The following is a 20986-nucleotide window of genomic DNA, read 5'->3' on the forward strand; positions in this document are numbered from 1 at the left end:
TTCAGTAGGATCTGAATATTTAAAAATGAAGTTCATCCATTTGAACCAGCTCAGTACCTCTCCAGAGCCACTAAATTCCTCAGCCAATACCTGTGAAATGTTAAGAAAGTCAAAGGATATTAACATTTACAAACATGGCATGGTAATTCACATTTATAAACTATATGCAAATTAGTGACATGACAGCAAATCACAAGAATGGGTATTACGTTATGCTACTACTAGCACTGTTAAATAATAAAATCATGATGGCATTTTCTACATTCATTGACTTACCTGCGGGGGTTTTCCTTATACTCCAAACATAATACAGAAAAGCATTGTTGCTAGCAATCTAAATCAGTCATCAGTTAAATGAAATTAAAATAGCACCATACATTGTTCTGTTCAAAACTTTTCACAAATTTACAGAAAAGGGGATGGTAGATTTTAAATTGTACACACACACACACACACACACACACACACACACACACACACACACACACACACACACACACACACACACACACACACACTCACACACACACACACACACACACACAGGCATGCACGCACGCATGCAAGCACACACACACACACACACACACACACACACACACACACACACACACACACACACACACACACACACACACACACACACACACACACACACACACACACACACACACACGTGGTACAGGCCTTGCATCAAAATCCACATCAGAAAAAAAAAATCTGGACTTCTATACTTATAGCCTGGTTGTGATCAAAGACAAGGAAGAGGTAATGACACTTACAGATATAAAAGTTGGTAAAACACTATATGCTCCTATACTTTTTCATCTGTAGCTGTTAGTACATGTAGCAAATAAAGTCCATGCATCACAAAGAACTTTATATTGACCAGTTGGATCTCTTCACACAGGATGGCTCAGGTACTATTTGGATATAATTGGCACTGTTTGTAAGTTGGATCAGCTTTTTGTTTCAACCCAGGTCTTTGGGTTTGCCTGTTTCTAAGCAACCATATCCTTCTGGATATTTCAGGCCACTTCCTTTTGTTATTTTTTCATGACAAATCTCTGTCTGCTTCTGTTAGAGCTCATTCCAGTTAAGCTGGTTTCTCCTCTAGTGCCTTCTTCAAGGGGTTGGACACCAATGCCATCCTTGAAGCTGCTACTAGGTGTTCAGTGTAATCCTTTACTAAGCATTATAATTTGGATATGGTTTCTAGGGCCACAGCAGGTGATGCTGAAATCATTTTATGTGGATTTGTTGAGGGCTCTTTTCAGTCTTTCACCTCCCATTCTTTTTTTGAGCTTTTTTACTCTCCCTTCTATGAAGAATACTGCAATGGTGATATAGAAGAATATAGGAGAGCTGTGTAAAATCTTACCATAAGATTAGATGGTCTTCTCCTCAGTGTTGCAGTATTCACTCCCTCCCTCCAACTCCCTCTTGTTTGTTCTGCATTTTTCTATCTGGATGTGCATGGACTCCTTTGTTCTATGGTGACTGTTCTCTTCTGGGGCAATTCATTTCTAGGTAGTTGCATCTGTGCATCCCTTTTATGTGCTGCGTTCTGTGTGGGGAGCATAACTGTGATGTATGGTGCATGGAAGATCTTTTTTAAGATTTTTCATACTGCCCAAGAGTTGGGCTGCCTTGGACAGGACATCCCTTCTAGGAAGAATACTGCAACAGTGATATAGAAGGACATACACCAGTCCTTAATAATCAGAGTACCTCCCATAACACACACCACACACATAGACTAATGTATTCTGAGGCACTTAAAAACAATCTTCTTAAATAGCAAGATCACCTAGATCATCTGTTGTCTCCCAGTGGAGACACTTTGCATCCAACCTACTACATTACTCATGGGATACTTTAATTACCCCTCTATAGAATGAGAATTCTACACAGCCTCAAATCTACAGGTACAGAGATTCCTGGATTTTCTAAATGCAAGCACCCTTGACCTAATAGTGAAATGCTCACTACTGGCTCAGCAAGTCCAAAGGCACTCAGAAAAAACAACATCTAACAATACCCGTACAGCCACACTCAATGGAACCTCAAACACTAAGCTTCTAATGAAGCAAACACACTTCCCAGGAGTCTCGTTATATGACACTCCATTGTAAGACATACTGATGCTCCTCTAAACAGGCTAAACAAGGAGTAGATACTGGTTAGCTGCTTAAATGGAGCCAGGATCCACCAAATCACAAACGCACTCAAGTCATTACCCCAAAGGTACCAGTATGATTCCATCATAGTCCATGCAGGTGTAAATGACCTGAAACATACCTCCTTGGACTATGTGAAGACAGACATTATGGAGCTCTCAGACTATATGACTCCGGCTGGTATGAGCATAGCATTCAGCAGCTTATCACCTTCAACTAGGATGATGACACATTATGAGCAAAAGATGATTGATTTTTAACAATTGTCTGTCTTTCTGGCGTCATTCTAATGGGATCCAATATTTGTCAGCTTGGGAGGACATAGTTAACAGACCATGTCGCTTTGCCAAGGATCATCTGTACCTATCCCCTCTAGGCTTTTGAATACTGGCTAAAACTTTATCCACCACCATAGTGCCTTTTTACAGACCTATTGATACAGCAAAGTCAGTCAAATTACTGCTGAATACCAGGAGCCCAAACAAAAAAAATACAGTCCCTCCAAGCCCTCCTTATACTCGAGAAGATAGACAGCTGAGCAGCAGAGGGTACCCGAAAGTGGAAGGTTTCAATGCCTTCTACACATTTAGACTACTAGCTGCACAGACAAGGGCTAAAGGTGGAGGTGCCACGATATAGATCAGTAATAGGCATACATCTAGGTTAGTGACACAGGATGACATACTTGAGTTCCTCAACATGCAGATCACCATAGACAAAATCACATACTATATCCTAGCCAGCTATAGGTCAACCTTCATGCATATGTGGACCCAGAGGTATAGCAGGCTCAACCAGCACCCTGGGCCAGACCTTGATCTAGTGCCCAACAGCTCAAACAGAACAGTGAAAAAAAAGCAGCTCCTATAAACTGCTCATGGCAGTTTGACACATATGCACCCTCCTAGGCACACAGACTCTCTCCTTCATATGCCCCCTCCCCACCACAGCTCATTAGAACAGTGAAAAAAAAAGAAGTACACAAGTTGCTTTCTGTACCAACATTCAGACATGCCTGTACAGAAAGAAGAAGGTAGGAAGAGCACTTCAGTATTTTGCCCTCTAACCCCTTGTACCCATGGCACATGCTCCATTTGCTCCACCCTTGCTATGCTACTGCTTGGACCTACTGGAGACATTGTGCATCCAATCTAACACCTTACTCATGGTAGACTTTAATTACCTGTCTACAGACTGGGTATCCTGCACAGCCTCAAATCTACAGGCAAAGACATTCCTGGACTTTGTAAATACCAATACCCTCGACCAAATATTGAAATGGCCACCAGAGGCTCCAACATACTGGACCTTATACACATAAATATAGGAGAATGCTGCACTCCCCCAGTGTCTCATCTTCCCTGATAAGGTCTAATCATAAAACTGTCTCCTTTGAAATTAAACTCAACTCTGTAACCCCAGTAAAATCAATAACAGTTAGTAACTATTCCAAGGCAAACTACCTTTCATTAAGTGATAGTTTGTCAAAATCCAATGCCTCTCCAAACCCCAAGAATGTAGCAGCCTACTCTGAATTGCTCTCAGAAACTCTGTACAACCATGTGAATAGCTACATAGAGGCTGCTATACCTACCAGAAGTAAGTCCAGAACTAGTCCCAGAAACAAGCTGCCTTGGTGGTATCCCAGATTAAATAGGATATACTACAAAAGGAAAAATGAGATGGCAAAAATCAGGAGGTACATTGCCAACAAATTTAGGAAAGTAGGCATAATCACCTTTATAACATGCTGGATAGGTAGCTGGCTCTCAAATATGACCCAAGAGGTTAGGATCAGTGAGGCTGCCTCCACAAAGAGGCTAGTCACCACTGGAGTCCATCAGGGCTCTGTGGTAGGCCCACTCCTCTTTGGCATCTACTTCTTGGATGTCAAAGCCAATGTCAAAGACCTCTGGCTAAGTTCACAGATTATCACAAACTGGGAGCAGTCATTGAATCCCCCAAGATAACACTCTTTAAGACAGTCTAACACAGAAAAATGATTGCTGCCAAAGCCATAGCTTAAAACACAATGCCAAAAACTGCATTATAATCCCTTTTGGGAAGTCAGCCATTGTCATCAATAAAACAGCCCTGAAAGTTAATCCACTAGTCAGGGATCTAGGACCTCATGCAGATAGTAACCTAGTCTTCTATCAATATGTGTCCAAGGTAGTAAGAGAATTCTTCTGTGTTGCTGAACTTATAAGTAAGGGCATGGCATCTAGATGTGGAGAGGTTATCGTACCACTGTGCTCGGTACTCATCAGACCAGTCATAGTGTATAATGTCTCCTTTGGTATGCACCTGACCAGACACATGCAGCAAATAGAATGTCCAGAAAGGTTCCTTACTAAAAGAATACAGGGAGTAAACACAATGTCCTACACTGATCGCCTCAAAGCCCTGTCTCTTTACTTGGTATCATACAGACTACTGGGGAGTTATCTTTCCCTTGTTTACAAGACATCCCTGGACCCCATTTTGATGAACCTTTTGCACATCTGCAAAACAAACAGCATCGTAAATACTAGATCAAATGACCTAAATTTCTCTTGTGACATAAAAAGGACATGATGGAGAGACAGATATGTTTCTCAGAGAATTCCCATTCTCTGGAACAAGCTCCCCATCCACGTGAAATAGAGTTCCTCCCTAACCCTATTTAAGCACAATTAGGTTGAACGGATATGTAATTGTAAATTCACCCCTGTGTTGGTGCCTATGTCCCTGATAGACAGAGGCAATCAGTAACTCATCCTCTATATAAGTCAGATTTGTGGGTCACATTTGTGCAGCAAGGCTAGGCTTATAAGGGCCCTAGTAGTTGTTAGCCTAGTATACACCTAAGAACTTATTAAGCTATGAAAAATAATATTAAAAAAGAAGTTCTTTGGTATTTTTAATTCAGATTTCTGATTGGTTTTAAACTTGACTTTGTGAAAGTCACATCTGAATGTGTGATTATTTGTGTATGTATGTATTTGTGCATGTATCTATTTATCTATCTGTCTCTCTCTGTCTAGCTCTCTGTCTATCTACCCATCTGTCTAAATGAAAATAATGCCAGACCATAAGGGGTACATCTGTCTGTTCTTCCTATTCCTTTTTATGTATCAATCTAACTTTCTATCTGTCTGCCTGTCTAGCTATCTAGCTATTTTAAATTAAAAAAACGTTGGACCGTGCATGTAAGAAGAAAGAAATATGATGCTGTGGTTTTTCATATGCTCATCAGATTTTATATTATATGTTGCCAGTTGCATAGCTAGGATGGGGCAAAGGGGACAGCTATTCCAGGTGCAAAGTGTTAGACGGCATGATTGGCAGATGCCAATCCGTCTTCAATACAATTGGTGGTTAGAACAGGAGCACTTCTTTAGAGCTTCATGTTTGGCATAAACTGCAGCAGCTGTTACTGTTTAAAAGGAATTTCTTTTTGGAGTATTTCAGGACCAAAACGCTTTAACACTCTTTAGTGTCGACTATAGCAGCTGTTTGTTGCTATAGTTTAAAAGGAAAAAAAATGTATTTATTTATTTATTTTTTTGCAATAAGTCCCACCCATAGACTTCAAAAAAGAAGCAATTTATTGCTACGTGTGAACTTCTGTACAGTTTAAGGGGACAAAAAAGAAAGATTGTTTTTGTTCCTCAAGCCTGAGAAGAGGACTTTTTTTTTGCTCTTCAAATAGACTTATGGGAGGGGCACCAGAGTGGGGGCAGCACCAGGCACTAGAATGGCTAGCGACACATCTGTTTGTTGCAATGTGTTTTGCGGTGTAAGGCTTTATATGTGGGTCAAACTATAAGACAGCTTTTCGCCAGTATTTATGAATGCATATTCTGTAATGTATCATATAGAAATATACTAAAGTGCACAAGAGAATTTTTTTATGTCATTCATCATCAGCCAGCTGATTATAACAGAACAGACATGGATAATTAGGGGATCATGTCAATAAATCGATTTTACTTTACGTGTCTGCCATTTCAGGTAAAAAGTTTTGCCAAAAGCACTTTAGCTGATAGTGGAGACTTACCTTTTCTCCACTACTGTGTGACTGCTGAGTAAGAATATTAAATTTGGGGATGTTCCTTCACATGGGGATGCTTGGTGTTTGTCCCTTATGCAAACTAAGATTTACTCAGAGTTTCACTAAAAGTACTGTGGTGAAACATTTTCAGCTGTCAGGGAAAGAGAAGCTGATATATCAACATGACTCCATAATTTGTTGTAAGGTCTTGAATATAAGTGATTAATTTTTATTGAAAAACTTTGCATTCCCAAGTATTTATGAGTATATTAATTTTTGATATGTTCTTAAAGATAAGAAGTCTAAACACAAACACATTGCTCATATGTATGTTTTTTTTAAATCATGTGGTTTAATCATGTGATACTTTGATGATGTACTCCAATTCTTTTTTGTATAGTGGGGGCAATCATCTTTGCCAAACTGGCCCTGATCTTGTCCACTGTCACTTCGTATGGTAATACTTTCTAAAATTTCACACATTTCAGGTACTGAGATTAAAATGTTGTGAGGTCAGATATCTAATGCTAGTATCTGGGAACCAGGCACCTCTATGGGTTTCTTCAATACTTTTGGAGCAGCAGAATAATCCCAATGTCCACCTCCAAAGGAGTCAAGATAGATGAGGACTCAGAAGAAACGGGTCTATATTATATCATCGAATGCTTAAAAAAGCGAATGCTGATTGATCGACCTAATTTAAGCGAAAGCTTACAATCTCGAACTGTCAGATCAGCGATTTTTTTTCCCAGGGAAAAAAATTGCTGATCCAAAACACATACACACAACACAAGCACACCAAACAAACAGAAATCCACACACATACACCTAAAATCTGATACCTAACCCTACACTAAACTATGCACACACCACTAACTACCCACTTACCTTAACCCAAACCCTAACCCTAAGGTCCGTCACTATCACACACTCACCTCACCCGCTCCCTAACCCTAACTCACTTAAATCTGCCCTAACCCTCATGTCCACTCAATCACACACACACACCTAACCCGAGCCCTAACCCTAACTCATCTAAATTACCCTAACACTCACATCCACACAATCGCACACTTACCTGAATCCGACCGGTAACTTTCCACCATAACACTGAAAATACTGAAGCAACAGAAACGGACAACCAAATTCTTTCCCTAGGAAAAAATTTGAGTTTCTGCTGCTTCGATATTTTGCAGTTTCGTGGAAATAAGTTCAATCAATCAGCGTTCGCTTTTTTAAGCATTCGAGGATATAATATAGACCCGAAGAAACAAGACATGGGAGTGGAGCCTTACTGGTTCCACGTCAATAAGCCTCTTGTTTTCTGCCAACAGTGTCCTTAATCAGTATGTTTTTAAATTACTCTATTTTTCTGAGGCTGGTGGAAGGTTGTCCTTCTGGGTAGTTTATCTGAACCAAGGCCACAAGATTTTTCTGATACAGGGGAGTTTTTAGATTTCTAATTCTAATCAACTAAGTACTCTATAAAAATAGCACAATGCACAAAAGAGGACACCTGATAATCCTCTCCTAATCAAAAAGACACTGTGAGTAGAAGTATTTCAGTAAAATTTGTCTTTTATAGCCATATTTTAAGATCTCTTTTTGAGGATATCGCAGACCTCAGATCTTTGGGTTTGCTGTCCAAACATTGCACTTTTTGAAGCTAAGATATTTAACAATAATAATCCAAATAAAATGCAAAAAAAGCTCCCAAAATGAGTATTTAACATTTTGTGAAGTCAGTTGAAATGGTCAAATGTATTGATGACTAATTATTTCTTGCATCAAAAAAGAAATGAATAATTGTACATGCAGCATCTCCTTCTATTACATATGTTGGACTGAATCATATGGAGGAAGAGTAACTTTGACCAGAAGAGCAGACATCCACCTTCACCTGTTTCCTGTGTTAAAGAGTTATGATTGCAAGAATGCGCATCTTTTTTCAGGACTCCAAACCACCAGTACCTGCCTAAACCTGAACCTTCTTAAAAAATTCTAAAGCAGCCAGCTCCTTTCAAAAAGAAGGATAATGTCCTAACTAACCTGAACCTCCTTAAAAAAGTCTAAAGCAGCCAGCTCCATTCAAAAAGAAGGATAATGTCCTAACTAACCTGAACCTCCTTAAAAAAGTCTAAAGCAGCCAGCTCCATTCAAAAAGAAGGATAATGTCCTAACTAACCTGAACCTCCTTAAAAAATTCTAAAGCAGCCAGCTCCATTCAAAAAGAAGGATAATGTCCTAACTAACCTGAACCTCCTTAAAAACGTCTAAAGCAGCCAGCTCCATTCAAAAAGAAGGATAATGTCCTAATACCTAGGCAACCTGAAAGTGAATAGCTTCTCAGGAATAAGAGATGTGGATTTTTCAGCTCTCCTCTCTTCATGGGGGTGGGAGATGGGGTGCATATCTGGGTGCTTATTCCCACTGTAGATGCATGTAGACAGTAATCTAGTCTTTGACCATCACAGGTCTACAGTAGTGAGGAAATCATTCAATGCTGTGCAACTTATAAACAAAGGTGTGACATCTAGTACCTAGGAAGTCATTAGTCCTCTGTTTTTGGCATTTATCAGACCTATCATTGAGTACAGTGCCCACTTTGGTCTGTACCTAACCAGGGCATAGCCAGCTATTGAAATGTAAACAGAGGTTTCTGACTAAAAGAATACAGGGCATAAGCAAAATGTCCTATGCAGGCCACCTCAAAGCCCTATTCCTGTATTCTGTCTCCTACAGGCTATTGAGAGGAGATCTATGCCTGGCTTAGAAATGGCTTGTCAGACCACACTTTGATGTGCCTCCTGCATATCCACAAAACAAACATCACTGGAATCACCTGTTTTAAACATTTAAACCTTTCCTATGATATAAATAGGACCTGCTGGAGAAACAGGTATGTATCCCAGAGACTACTCCATCTCTGGAACAGGCTCCCCCTCCATCTGAAGCAGAGTTCCTCCCTAACCCAGTTCAAGTGTAACTTGGAAAACTGGATGGGGAACAGGAATTTAATCCTTGGTTTGACACCTGCATCTATAATGGACACAGATAGCCTGTAAATGGTTCAACTTCTAGGTCAGGTCTCTGCCTATAAATGTTATATCTCCCAAGTCCCTGTTTGCACTTTTCAAAGGTAGCAGAACTTGTCAGAGACTTGAGATGCATGGCTAGGCTTAAAATGGCCTTTGCAGTAGTTAGCCCAATAAACACCTATGAACCTATTGAATCCCTTCTGGAGACCAGTGATCCTGACGAAGTGCAGGCTTTTTTGGAGGGAAGAGAAGAACAGTCTTGAGTGGTTATGTCACCCACAGAAGTGATCGATGTCTTCATTGGTGCCCCATTGCTACATGTCAATCCCTGCAGTGATTAAAGGCATATGCAGATGGGTAGGGCCTTAAAAACATCCCTGGTCTGGAATGGGTCATGGGACTCATGGCTCTTCTTATTGGTATTCATCTCCCTCCTCCTCCCCCTTCTCCTGGAGTAACAAATGGGCTATATGGGGCAATGGGAAGAGTGGCAGTTGACAGTCAGTGAGGCAGGGGGAAAACAAAAAACAAAAAAATAATAAATAAAGCTTTTTTTTGTCAGAACAATTCAATTTAAACATGATACAATATTGTAATTTGTATAAGCTTTGTGATTTATTCCTACAGAAATGAAAAAAGAAATAGTTCAGGCAGAGATTCTTCTACAGCCTGGTTAAAGATGTAGCTAAATAATTAAGTACTGTACATTATGAACAGAAAAAAACATTCCATGCTGATTTGACCAAAACTCTTCTCTGAATGGCATTTAGGTTTATTAATCTGGAAGAAAAACAGTGTCCACTACTGCAGTAGTTTTATCTAAATATCTCTAATATCTAATCAAATAGCTGCACAAAACATCTGAGTTGTGGGTAGGAAGGCAAACACTGATTTCAGATGATGTACTTTCACTCCTCTTCCCTTTGGTAAATTTTACCTTTTGTAATGTCTTTTCTGGAATAGTGTGGCAGCTGTACAAAAACACTTGCACACAATTGCTTTTACAGCACAAATTGTGAAAGTCTGTAGGTAAGCCTTGAACTCAAAACAGAAAACTTTGTAGTTTTGTCTCTTGTACAAACCACAAGGTGCTCTATTAGATAAATACTTTTAAAGGTACACTATATGATGGTTTAACTATGGCTTTGAAAGGCATCAAAACTCAGTCAATGTATTAAAAAAAACACTTACTGGAGGTCCTGGTTCACCAGGTTCACCATCTTTCCCATTTTGACCTGGTGGGCCTGGGATTCCTGGAGGTCCTGTAATGTTGATTTCTGATTTTCCTGGTAGTCCTGGCTCCCCAGGTGGGCCTGGTGGGCCTGGAGGCCCTGGCACTCCAGGCTGACCCTTAAAAACAAAATATCAAGTTAATCTGCAGTTTCATAAATTCCCTGCTACATATATCAAAGAGGTACAAACCTGTGCTGTAGCAATTCTCCATGAAAAAGACAGGAATATTACTGCAAGGTTTCAGAGACCAAGAACCAGTTTATGTAATACTGTCATTAAATAGATGATACAGAGTCTGCTGCAGTACATAAAGGTAGATAAAAATTAACTGAGCCTGTACTTCTAGTAAGTACATTGTGTTAACACTTCTCATGTACACACACACACACACACACATGCACACACACGCACACACATGCACACACACGCGCACGCACACACACACACACACACACACACACACACACACACACACACACACACACACACACACACACACACACACACACACACACACACACACAGACACCAGATATTTCTGAATCTACTAAATTCTGTTTCTGTCATGCTGGAATGCACTAAATCAGATATGAAATTTATGAAACAGTTGTTTCAGAGTACTATGATCATGGCTGGAATTCAAGAAAAAGACAACTATTTTACAGTGTTAAAAGCCGTTTTAGCTTCTTATCCTACAAATCTGTGATAGCCATCACTAAGTGTTGTAGTTCTCAACATGGATGCCAGGGGTTCACTTTTTGAGCTTTGCTTTTTGCTGCTCTCAATGTACACTTCTTGACACTCCCATCTTCAATACTTAAACAAGTTGGTTATGATTAGGGATCCAATCAGAATTCTATGTATCTTGCTCTAGTCAATGGAACATTATTTGAATATTTTTTGGTCAGTATCCCACTGTTGGACTCAGGTTCCACTACTCATGTAAATTACCATTAGCTTACTACATCACATTGAGGAGGGAAATGGTCAACTTACTGGGGCTACTACGTTTTAAAGTTGTCTAGGGTCAAGTCCCAGTACAGTGTGCGAATGGTTTATATTGTCATTAAAAATATAGGCACATTCATATATGATAAAACTGTCCTTTGATCATTTAGTATAAGTTACTGTAAGAAAATCTTTTTATATTGCCCAGTGAGTAAATAAAGGTACATTTTCTTGTCTTCTTTAGTTACACAGATAGACTAAAAACTCTCTTACATGTTTATATCTCATACAGCCTCCTGTGACATGACCTTAGTCTTGCCTTCAGGGGTATGAAAAATCCTAGCAGATGCCCCCTCCTCCACCTCAGAAACACTAGTAACATAAAGAATGTTTGATCCAAAATCCATGACTTATATTGTAACATAAATAGGACTTCTTGGCGAGTTCTCAACTTACATCACAACATAAGTAAGACTTTCTTTAGGGTCAGTATCATTACCCATAGGATTCCTCCTACCTATGGAGCAAACCTTCTTTGCATGTTAAACAGTTAAAAACATTGGTACATTATAAGTTAAGTCTTGATGATTCATAGGTAAATTTGGGCAATCGCTCTGAAGACTATTCCAAGCCTAGCCAATAACCAGAAAATGACTAGAGGTCAGAATTAAACCTTGTATCTTGTGTCTGTGAGCTGACGGCCTTAACCATTATGACAATCATGTCCCTCCCCTCCCCTTTAGATGTGCTCACATAAATTTAGTTAAGGAATTAACAGTTTGGCACCGAAGAAAGGTAAACCTACTGGCCATATTCCCTTTAGTGCATAGCTAAAAGTTCAATATAATCATTCTGACCACCTGCCTAGTACTAATCACAAAACCTATAAGACTGGGATAGGTGCAAAATATTACAGCTAGTGTGTTTGGAAACAGCTATCAGCTGAAGATTTTTTTATTTTCCTGTACAAGTGTGAAAGTTTTCAGTATATTTATAAACCATTATTCAAAATAAAGTATTTTAGTATTCAACTGTCAAAGCATGTGGCTGGCAGATTATTGCTGTATATAATGGTAATTTTACAGGATTGGTAAAATCTAACTGGTGGTATCCATCTTTTGAAAATATTCTGCTATTTATTATAGTTCCAATAAACTAAATATGATGAGGCTGGCATACTTTAAGTAAAGCAGCAAATGAGGAGTCTGGGGACAAGTTCACTGCTAAAGCACAATGTGGACTCAGGGACTTACTGGACAGTCCAAAAGGTTCCTTACAGGTTTTCCTGAGAGACTCAAGCTAACCATATGGGACAAGTTGCAGAGGATGCTGCATCTGGGGTTACTACTAAAAAATATAAAACAACATAAAACTTAAAAAACTTTAATGCACATAGATAATATCAGCAAAGTTCTGCAAAAACACAAGATAAGCTCTTTTGGCTATTTGCCTTCTTCAGATCTGAAGAATTATGAATGAAGAATGATACTCAATGATTGACCTGAAGAGTGCAGAATACAGTGGCATGATAACTGTTTCTGGGTTCACCATTCTGACGGTCCACATTCTGGTAACTCAAATTCCTAAAGTAAACCTACATATAGTTATATATATATATATATATATATATATATATATATATATATATATATATATATATATATATATATATATGTGTGTGTGTGTGTGTACATACATGCACACACACATTATACATATTATATACACATATATGTGAATATTATATCCATAACTGTGTGCATATTACACACACAGACATGCATACATACCTATAATTGTAGTCTTATCAAGAACACCTTTAACTCTATCTCAGATCATTGGCCTGTTTTGGCTAGAACAAGTATCATTGAAAACTAAGAAATGCACCACACACATCCAGGCAACTTAACTAACTCTGAGATCACTGAACAGTGAGAAAAAGGAGGACCATCCTTAACTTTGCTGCCCTTTAATCTTGCAATAATGCAGAACACTTCCAATGTTGCAACCTTCAACAAAAGAAGAATTGATGTAAAAAAATCATTTCAGGTAGACCATGTGGGTATATATATATATTTACACATGTATACATACACAGTGTCATGACAGAGAGTGTGGGGCTTCACCTTCCATGTTAAAAATGTAATGGAAAATGTTATATTAGGTGCATTTATTTGAGGTGAGGATGTTTTTTATGTATTTAGGTTATGTTTCTATGTGCAGTGTTCCAATCATCAATGTAAACTATTTGTTTATATTTCTGATTGTAGACATTCCCTGATTGTTTTACGTGATGGACGTGGTTTTAGATGAAATTAGTGAATGTTTGTATCTTGACCATTTTCTTCTTTGATGAACAGCAATATAATCATATACATATGCATGCGCGCACACACACACACACACACACACACACACACACACACACACACACGCACACGCACACACACACACACACCCATACACACACACACACACGCACGCACGCACGCACGCACACACACACACACACACACACACACACACACACACACACACACATATATATATATACACACACACACACACACACACACACACACACACACACACACACACACACACACACACACACACACACACACACACACACACACACACACACACACACACACACACACACACACACACACACACACACACACACACACACACGTACACGCACAAAAAGAGAACAAAAAGACAGAGATGTTAAATTAGCTGAATATGTTAATTGACTGAAAATATCCACAATGGATTGGGTCACTTGTGCAGTTAGCACGTGACTACATTAAATTTAATTATTACAGAGAAGGTCATAAGGTGAGGCCTAACATTAAGTATCATGCAGCTCAGTGGAAAGCACATAACCTGTCCTTTAATTTAAATGGTATGCAAATAATGGTCAGGAACACAAAGAATAATGAAAGTAAATATTTTGCATAGCATACAACAAGAGGAAGTGCCACAGCACACATTTCTAAAATGCTTTCTATAATATATACATAGTATAAGCATAAAAAAATACATATTTAGGGAAGTCACTACAGTCTTGCAAGCCAAACCTTTGCTATAACAGTCCTATCACAAAAGATTTAAATTACCCTCTCCAGAAAGGCTCTGGTTATGTGTCTTTGAGTAAACACTTACCCGAAGAATTTCGGTGTCGACATCCCCAGAGCCAGAACTATCTTCATCATCAAAACCCTGAAAAGAAGAAATAATAAAATAATGCATTTCTTCTGGAATCAAGTAGATTTGTTAAGTGGAACAAAATCATAATGTCCCAGCCACTGATATTTATCGTCTAGCATTTAGTGCCACATTTTTATTTACACAGCCTGCACTGAACATGTTGATCAATGCCGTAAATATGCAGTGAAGTCACAACATGTCACTATGAAAATATTATACAGTCTGGATGTTTATGTTGGATACTGGCAGGTGCCATAACGACATCTTGTTTTAGAGAACAAAGAGAAACAATAATATGATTTGGATGAAATCCTACAACTGGCAGGACACTGTGAAGCAAGATCACAGCTTAAATTGTAAAAACACTATTAATGACCTTTACAGTTTTCATTGAGTTTCTTTAGAGTTTAAGTCATTCAATTTTGTCAAAGAGTTTCAAGAAGAAAGTAAACATGGTGTCTGTGTATTTCATGCACACCTACATTTTTCTTGTAAAAAATGTGGCTAGGGAGAGTTCAACACCAGAAAATATATTAATAACGCATTTAGAAGTAAAAGGTAGAACAACATATTTAACAGTGGAGTCGTATACCATACTCTTATTTATTGACAAATTATGTATGTTTCACTTGGCTATTCAGGGACTGTCTAACACCTATCATGTCCCCAACTCCATATGAGAGTTGCCTTTCGCTCTGTCTGATATTCACTGAGAAATAAAAATACATAGAAGGTGTCAGTATATTTAGAAAATAAGGACTACTTGTTGCATTACATCAATCCAATATCTGAATAAAAAATAAGCTGCAGTTAGTTCTTTCTGATCCCTCAGCTTTTTCAGAATGTCTGCTTCATGTACCTGATTTCATCTTATTAAGAAAGAGAGACCACAACAGGCCAACATAATACTTGTCTCATTCTCCTTCCATTAGTATGTCAGTATTATGATCTCATTCAACTGCGAAGCAGGCATCAAAACATGAACAAATGCCAGGCTGACCTGATTTGCAAACAACTGTGACTTGAGCTCGTGACTCAAGCACCATACACACACACCCCCCACACACACACACACACATACATACAGGCACACACACACACACACACACACACACACACACACACACACACACACACACACACACACACACACACACACATACAGGGATCTACTATATCTCATTTAGTTGCATCTAGTCAAAGCTTCAACTAGAAGAATCCAGTTGTGATGTATCAGTCATATGTATATAATAAAACAGAAATAATTTTTAAGGGATCAAGACCTCACCTGCACATCTCATATATCTCATTACTTGTGTGTGTGTGTGTGTGTGTGTGTGTGTGTGTGTGTGTGTGTGTGTGTGTGTGTGTGTGTGTGTGTGTGTGTGTATTATGTGCATTGTGTATGTATAGTGGTATAGTGGCTACTTATTAGGTCAGAAATGGTGTTCTGATGTGCTGCATATTATAATTATTGTAAAAGTCAGACAGCTGGACAAATTCGCAGTTGGATATACTAAAATATGTAACAGCATAGGTAATATGTAACACCTGAGACATTGTGGTTAAATGAAGGGCTGAAATTCTACAGCATTAGAGAAATTTACATCACTCAGTATTGGATTTTACACCCAGGAGTAGAGACTCTTGGAGAAACCTTGACCAGAAGAAGCTTTGGAGTACCAGGAGCATGCTTGTCGCTTTACTCAAGCAATATAATGAGCCTATCTGTGGCTATTAAAAGAGAACCAGAGATCTTTTTGTAAATATACCTGATAGTCACAACCCAGCTTGACCTAAGCTTGAGTATGAAGGCCGAGGATTGTAAAAATACTCATTATAGGTAACTGGAAAGCTAAAGTTGAAAACCTCCAGGTAAAAATTGTCTCTCTTTTGATCACCACATTGCCACTGTGGTCAGAAAGTCCTTCTATGTGGCACATTTCATTACTAAGAGTTTGGCATGCAGGAAGAAAGAGGTCATTGTCTCCCTCTACTTTTCCCTCATTAGGCCAATCATTGAGTGCAATGCCCCATTTGGCATGTACCTCACTAGACACCTGCAGCAACCGGAGAGGCTAACAAAGGTACCTCACAAAGAGTATCCTACGCCTTAAACACTTGTCCTATATGGACAGACTAAAAAAACTCCACTATTCTCTGTCTCATATCGCCTACTTAGAGGTGATCTCTGCTTGACTTACAAAGCCATGTCTGACCCAGCTTTGTTAGAAATGCTACATCTAAAGAAATCCCAATCCCTCCGCACCACATGCTCCAGAGACCTCAACCTCATTACCACAATTAACAGAACATACTGGAGGGACTGGTTAATAACCCAGAGACTGCCCATGCTATGGAAAAGACTTCCCATACATTTTATTTTATTTTATGTTATTTTATTTTACATTTGTTAACCGGGGGTGTCTGACTGAGCCGAAAAGGCCCTTTTTTAGCAGAGGCCCAGGGAAAAAAGCTCCACATAGGAAAATTGAAGATACATTTAGACATGATCAGTATACACACAAATTACAAAATACATGTTTTTACAGTGGTATGCAGCACATCAACAGTTACAGTGGAGAGAACAAACAAAAAAATATTAATTTAAAAATAAAGGTACTTAGATTTGTGGCGTAGAGCTGAAATTTGGAACATAGGTAGAATACATACATAGTACACAGGTACAGTACATACATTGTAGATTAGCCAGTGTTTGTGAGAATAGTTTTCAATTTTAATCAAGTACTCTAGGTTTAGTATGTGTACCTTATCCGCTTTCACTAGCCTGGGGAGCAATCATGGCACCGCCAACTTTGCTTGAGATGTTGCCTGATGAGGTCTTTAAAGGAGGCTTTGGATGATGTGTTTTGAATGCTAGTGGGGACAGAGTTCCATTTTTGGACACTGAACTACTATGTAGTGCATCTGCAAAGCTATTGTAGCTGTTGGTGACTTCTAGTAGTAGTTTGCTTGATGATCTAAGAGGCCTTTTGGCTGAGTGATGTTGTACTAGGTTTTTGAGAGCAGGACACTTATTGGGGAGGTAATAGATAGAATGACAGAGGCAGAGCTGATTGTACATTAGGAGGTTGGGCAGTTCAAGCCAGTGGAGCTGTCTCAAAACCGTACAGTGATGAGTTTATATGAGCAATTTGCAGCAAAGCGGGCAATTCTATTACAGAAGGCTTCCATTTTGCTTAGTTCAGTTTTGTTGAGATTAGTCAGAATGGGAGATGCATAGAGTAGGGTGGATAGAAGTTGGGAGGGAGCAATGGCTGATCTTGTGCTGTTGGTAAGAAATTGTTTGATATGGTAGAGTGATCCCAGTTTGGCATGTACTTTTTTAATAGTTAAGTTGAGATAACTATTAAATTTTAGGTGGGAGTCTATGGTTATTCCCAATAGTTTAGCCTGTGCCACTGGAGTGAATGGAGTAGCATTTGTGGAGTAGATGATGAATTGACTGTTATCAATGTTTTTGTTAGAACTGGTTACAATCATAAGCTGAGTTTTCTTTGGCTTGAGGATAGGTTGGGCTTTGGTTAGGTAGTTTTCAACGTCAGAGAATGCTAGTTGAGTTGTTTTCAGGAGGGTGGGAATGTTTTGTGCAGCACAGACTAAGGTAGTGTCATCTGCATACTGAATGACAGATGCATGCTGTGTGGAGGTATGGAGGTCATTTGTGAAGATTGTGAATAGTAGTGGTCCTAAGATAGAACCCTGTGGGACTCCTATAGTTATGGGCAGCTGAGGAGAGAGAGAATTGTCCCATTTCACAGCTTGGTACCTGTCAGTTAAGTAGCTTTGGAACCAGGTAAGAATGGAATTTGATAGGTGATATTGGTTTACTTTGTTTAGCAGGATTTAGTGCAAGACTGTGTCAAATGCTTTGGACATATCCAAAAAAAGAGTTGACAGCTGCAGGCCTTCATTTTTGAGACATGTCAAGCAGAGCACCTAGGCTGACCCTCTTCAACAGAAATCTTGATGAGTGGATGGGAAACAGAAAATTCACCCCAGGGATAACACCAGTAGGTCTACTCGACAGAGGCACTGGGAACTAAGGTTGGGTGGTGCTATGCCAGGGTAATCCTATGGCTAGGTTTGTAAGGGCCCCATGGCCATTAGCCTAGTATACACCTATGAACCTATGATAAAAGAAAAAGATGGAGGGGCCTAACAGAATCATAATATATTAAGAACAGTTGGCAGAAATATATTGAAAGTTCAGCTGGTGCAATGGTGAGGTTTGGCTTGGAATACAAAATGAAGGAGGACGTATGCTAGAAGAATTCTAGCAAGACAATGCATGTATCATAGCAAACACTCTCTTTCAACAGCCTAAGAGACAGCTTTACACATGACTATCACCAAATAGTCAACATTGAAATCAGATCCTCTATATACTTTACAATTAGACAAAGAAGAGTTTATATAGTCAAAAAAAAAGAAGACCTGAAGATGACTGTGGCTCAGACCATCAGTTCCTTATTGTAAGGTTTAGAATTAAATTAAAGAAAAGAAAACAAAAAAACATCTAAGTGAATACTTACTTCTGGTGAGAAAAAGATTTAAGGGAATTGACCTAGTGGATAAAACATCTGAAAAACTATGGAGAGAAGTCTGAGATATTGCCCAGGAGCTGGCATTAAAATATTCCAAATAGAGGGTTAAGAAGACAAAATGGCTGTCTGTGTAAGATTTACAATGGCCTAGGAAAGAAGGAGAACAAACACAATGTTGCTAGCAGCAGAGAATACGAAACAGAGATAAAGAAGCATATTTAAATAACCAGTGCAAAAAATTAGAAGAAGACAATGGAATGGAAAAGACGACATTTGATCAAGATTACTCTTGATATTAAGGGAAACCTCTAGGTAAAAATTGTCACGATAAAAGAAAAAGATGGTGGGGCCTAACAGAATCAGAATATATTAAGAATAGACAGGAGGAATGTACAGAAAAGTTATATAAGAAAGAACCTATCAATAATTATACATATGATGGTATTTTCTCTATCAATAATTATACATATGATGGTATTTTCTCTATCAGACATCCTGGAATGTGAATGAGGCACATGGGAAACATGCAAATGACTCCTCAAGAACTTACAAGTGTTTCAGGTACATTGGAACACTTGCATATGCCTCATTAACAGCACTCTAAGGTATTAAACAGTGAGGGATCTGGTTTGTCAGGGTCTTTTATGATATTTTTGCCAGTATGTTTTTCTGTATAACCTTTTTACTTGCTGTATTGCTACTTTTAAAGAGGTTTTACAGGTATCCTAATGATATGGGCATAAATCTTTTTTAAAAGTTGAGTGTATTCAGAAAATTGCCAAACTATCTGCTTATGTAGCACTCCTGCTTTTTGTATAGATCTTCATGTGGCAACTTTTCAAGCAAGCTAAGTGACCAGTCTGCTATGTCACATTGAAAATGAGTCATATGTCAAGTAATTAGGTACTCCAATAAAAAAGGTACTTGATGCATAAACAAGCAAAGCAGGACAGAAGCAAGACAGACTAACAGAAACATCTTCATCCAGCTATAAATACTGAATTAACTCCTGCAAATGAAAGGTGTGGTATGAAATGAGATAACTTTAACAATGAAAATCAAAACTAAGAAGCCAAAGCATACATCAGGCAATGGAGTCACGTCTCAAATAAGAAATTCATGAACAGTCAGACAAAAGAAGCATTATACTGATAAATTGTTTTCAGATAAAACAATCGGGAAAGCAGTACAAAGTATTAGGGCAAATCAATGTGATGCATGCAGGGAAAAGTTGAACTATACAGCACTGAGATGCTGTGGAAAGAGGCCAGCTATTCCCTCACTGCATTTTGAGCAAAAGGATATATGACATCCATTAGATACAGGTAACCAAGAAAAATGCATAAACTACCTAGGACTTTTTTGATGGCAGATTTGTCAAAATAAATACACTTAGAAAATTATCTGTTTAAACAAAACTAATTCTCTAGCCTCTAACTAGTTGTGCACAATTACTTTTAGAGATATTTGCTGTTTAGTATTCAACTAACTTGATAAGCGAATTATCATTCACACAGGTTTCTGTCTAAAGCCTAACTATAGTTACCCGTACGGTCAGTAAGAATTTGAATATTACGTTTTAAAGAACTTGTGCTATTTATTTATTTATTTATTTTTTTGGTTTGCCTTCCCTCCCCCCCACCCAGATCCTGACCTGGAGGAAAGAGTAATTACTATTTTTTTAGCTCTTTTTAATATTACTTTCCTGTTCCCTGTGTTGAAGTTATGAGCAAAATGTTTCACCTGCATGTTTGGGATGTTACTGTAGTC

General features: G+C 38.6%; 1 protein-coding gene across 4 annotated transcripts in view; it reads right to left on the reverse strand.

Moving 5' to 3' along the window:
* Positions 1–20986, reverse strand: part of LOC122796547 (collagen alpha-1(XV) chain-like) — a 1635928-nt gene that overhangs the window by 597618 nt on the left and 1017324 nt on the right. For all 4 annotated transcript variants that reach the window (XM_044065114.1, XM_044065113.1, XM_044065111.1 and 1 more), the window contains 2 exons: positions 14604–14660; positions 10446–10604 (listed from right to left, as the gene is read on the reverse strand). In XM_044065114.1, the coding sequence (XP_043921049.1) occupies positions 10446–10604; positions 14604–14660 (216 nt within the window). The remainder of the gene's footprint in view (positions 1–10445; positions 10605–14603; positions 14661–20986) is intronic.

This window comes from Protopterus annectens, chromosome 3.part0 (genome assembly GCF_019279795.1).
Source record: "Protopterus annectens isolate FY-2018-M chromosome 3.part0, PAN1.0, whole genome shotgun sequence".
In the NCBI taxonomy this organism is placed as follows: domain Eukaryota; kingdom Metazoa; phylum Chordata; order Ceratodontiformes; family Protopteridae; genus Protopterus; species Protopterus annectens.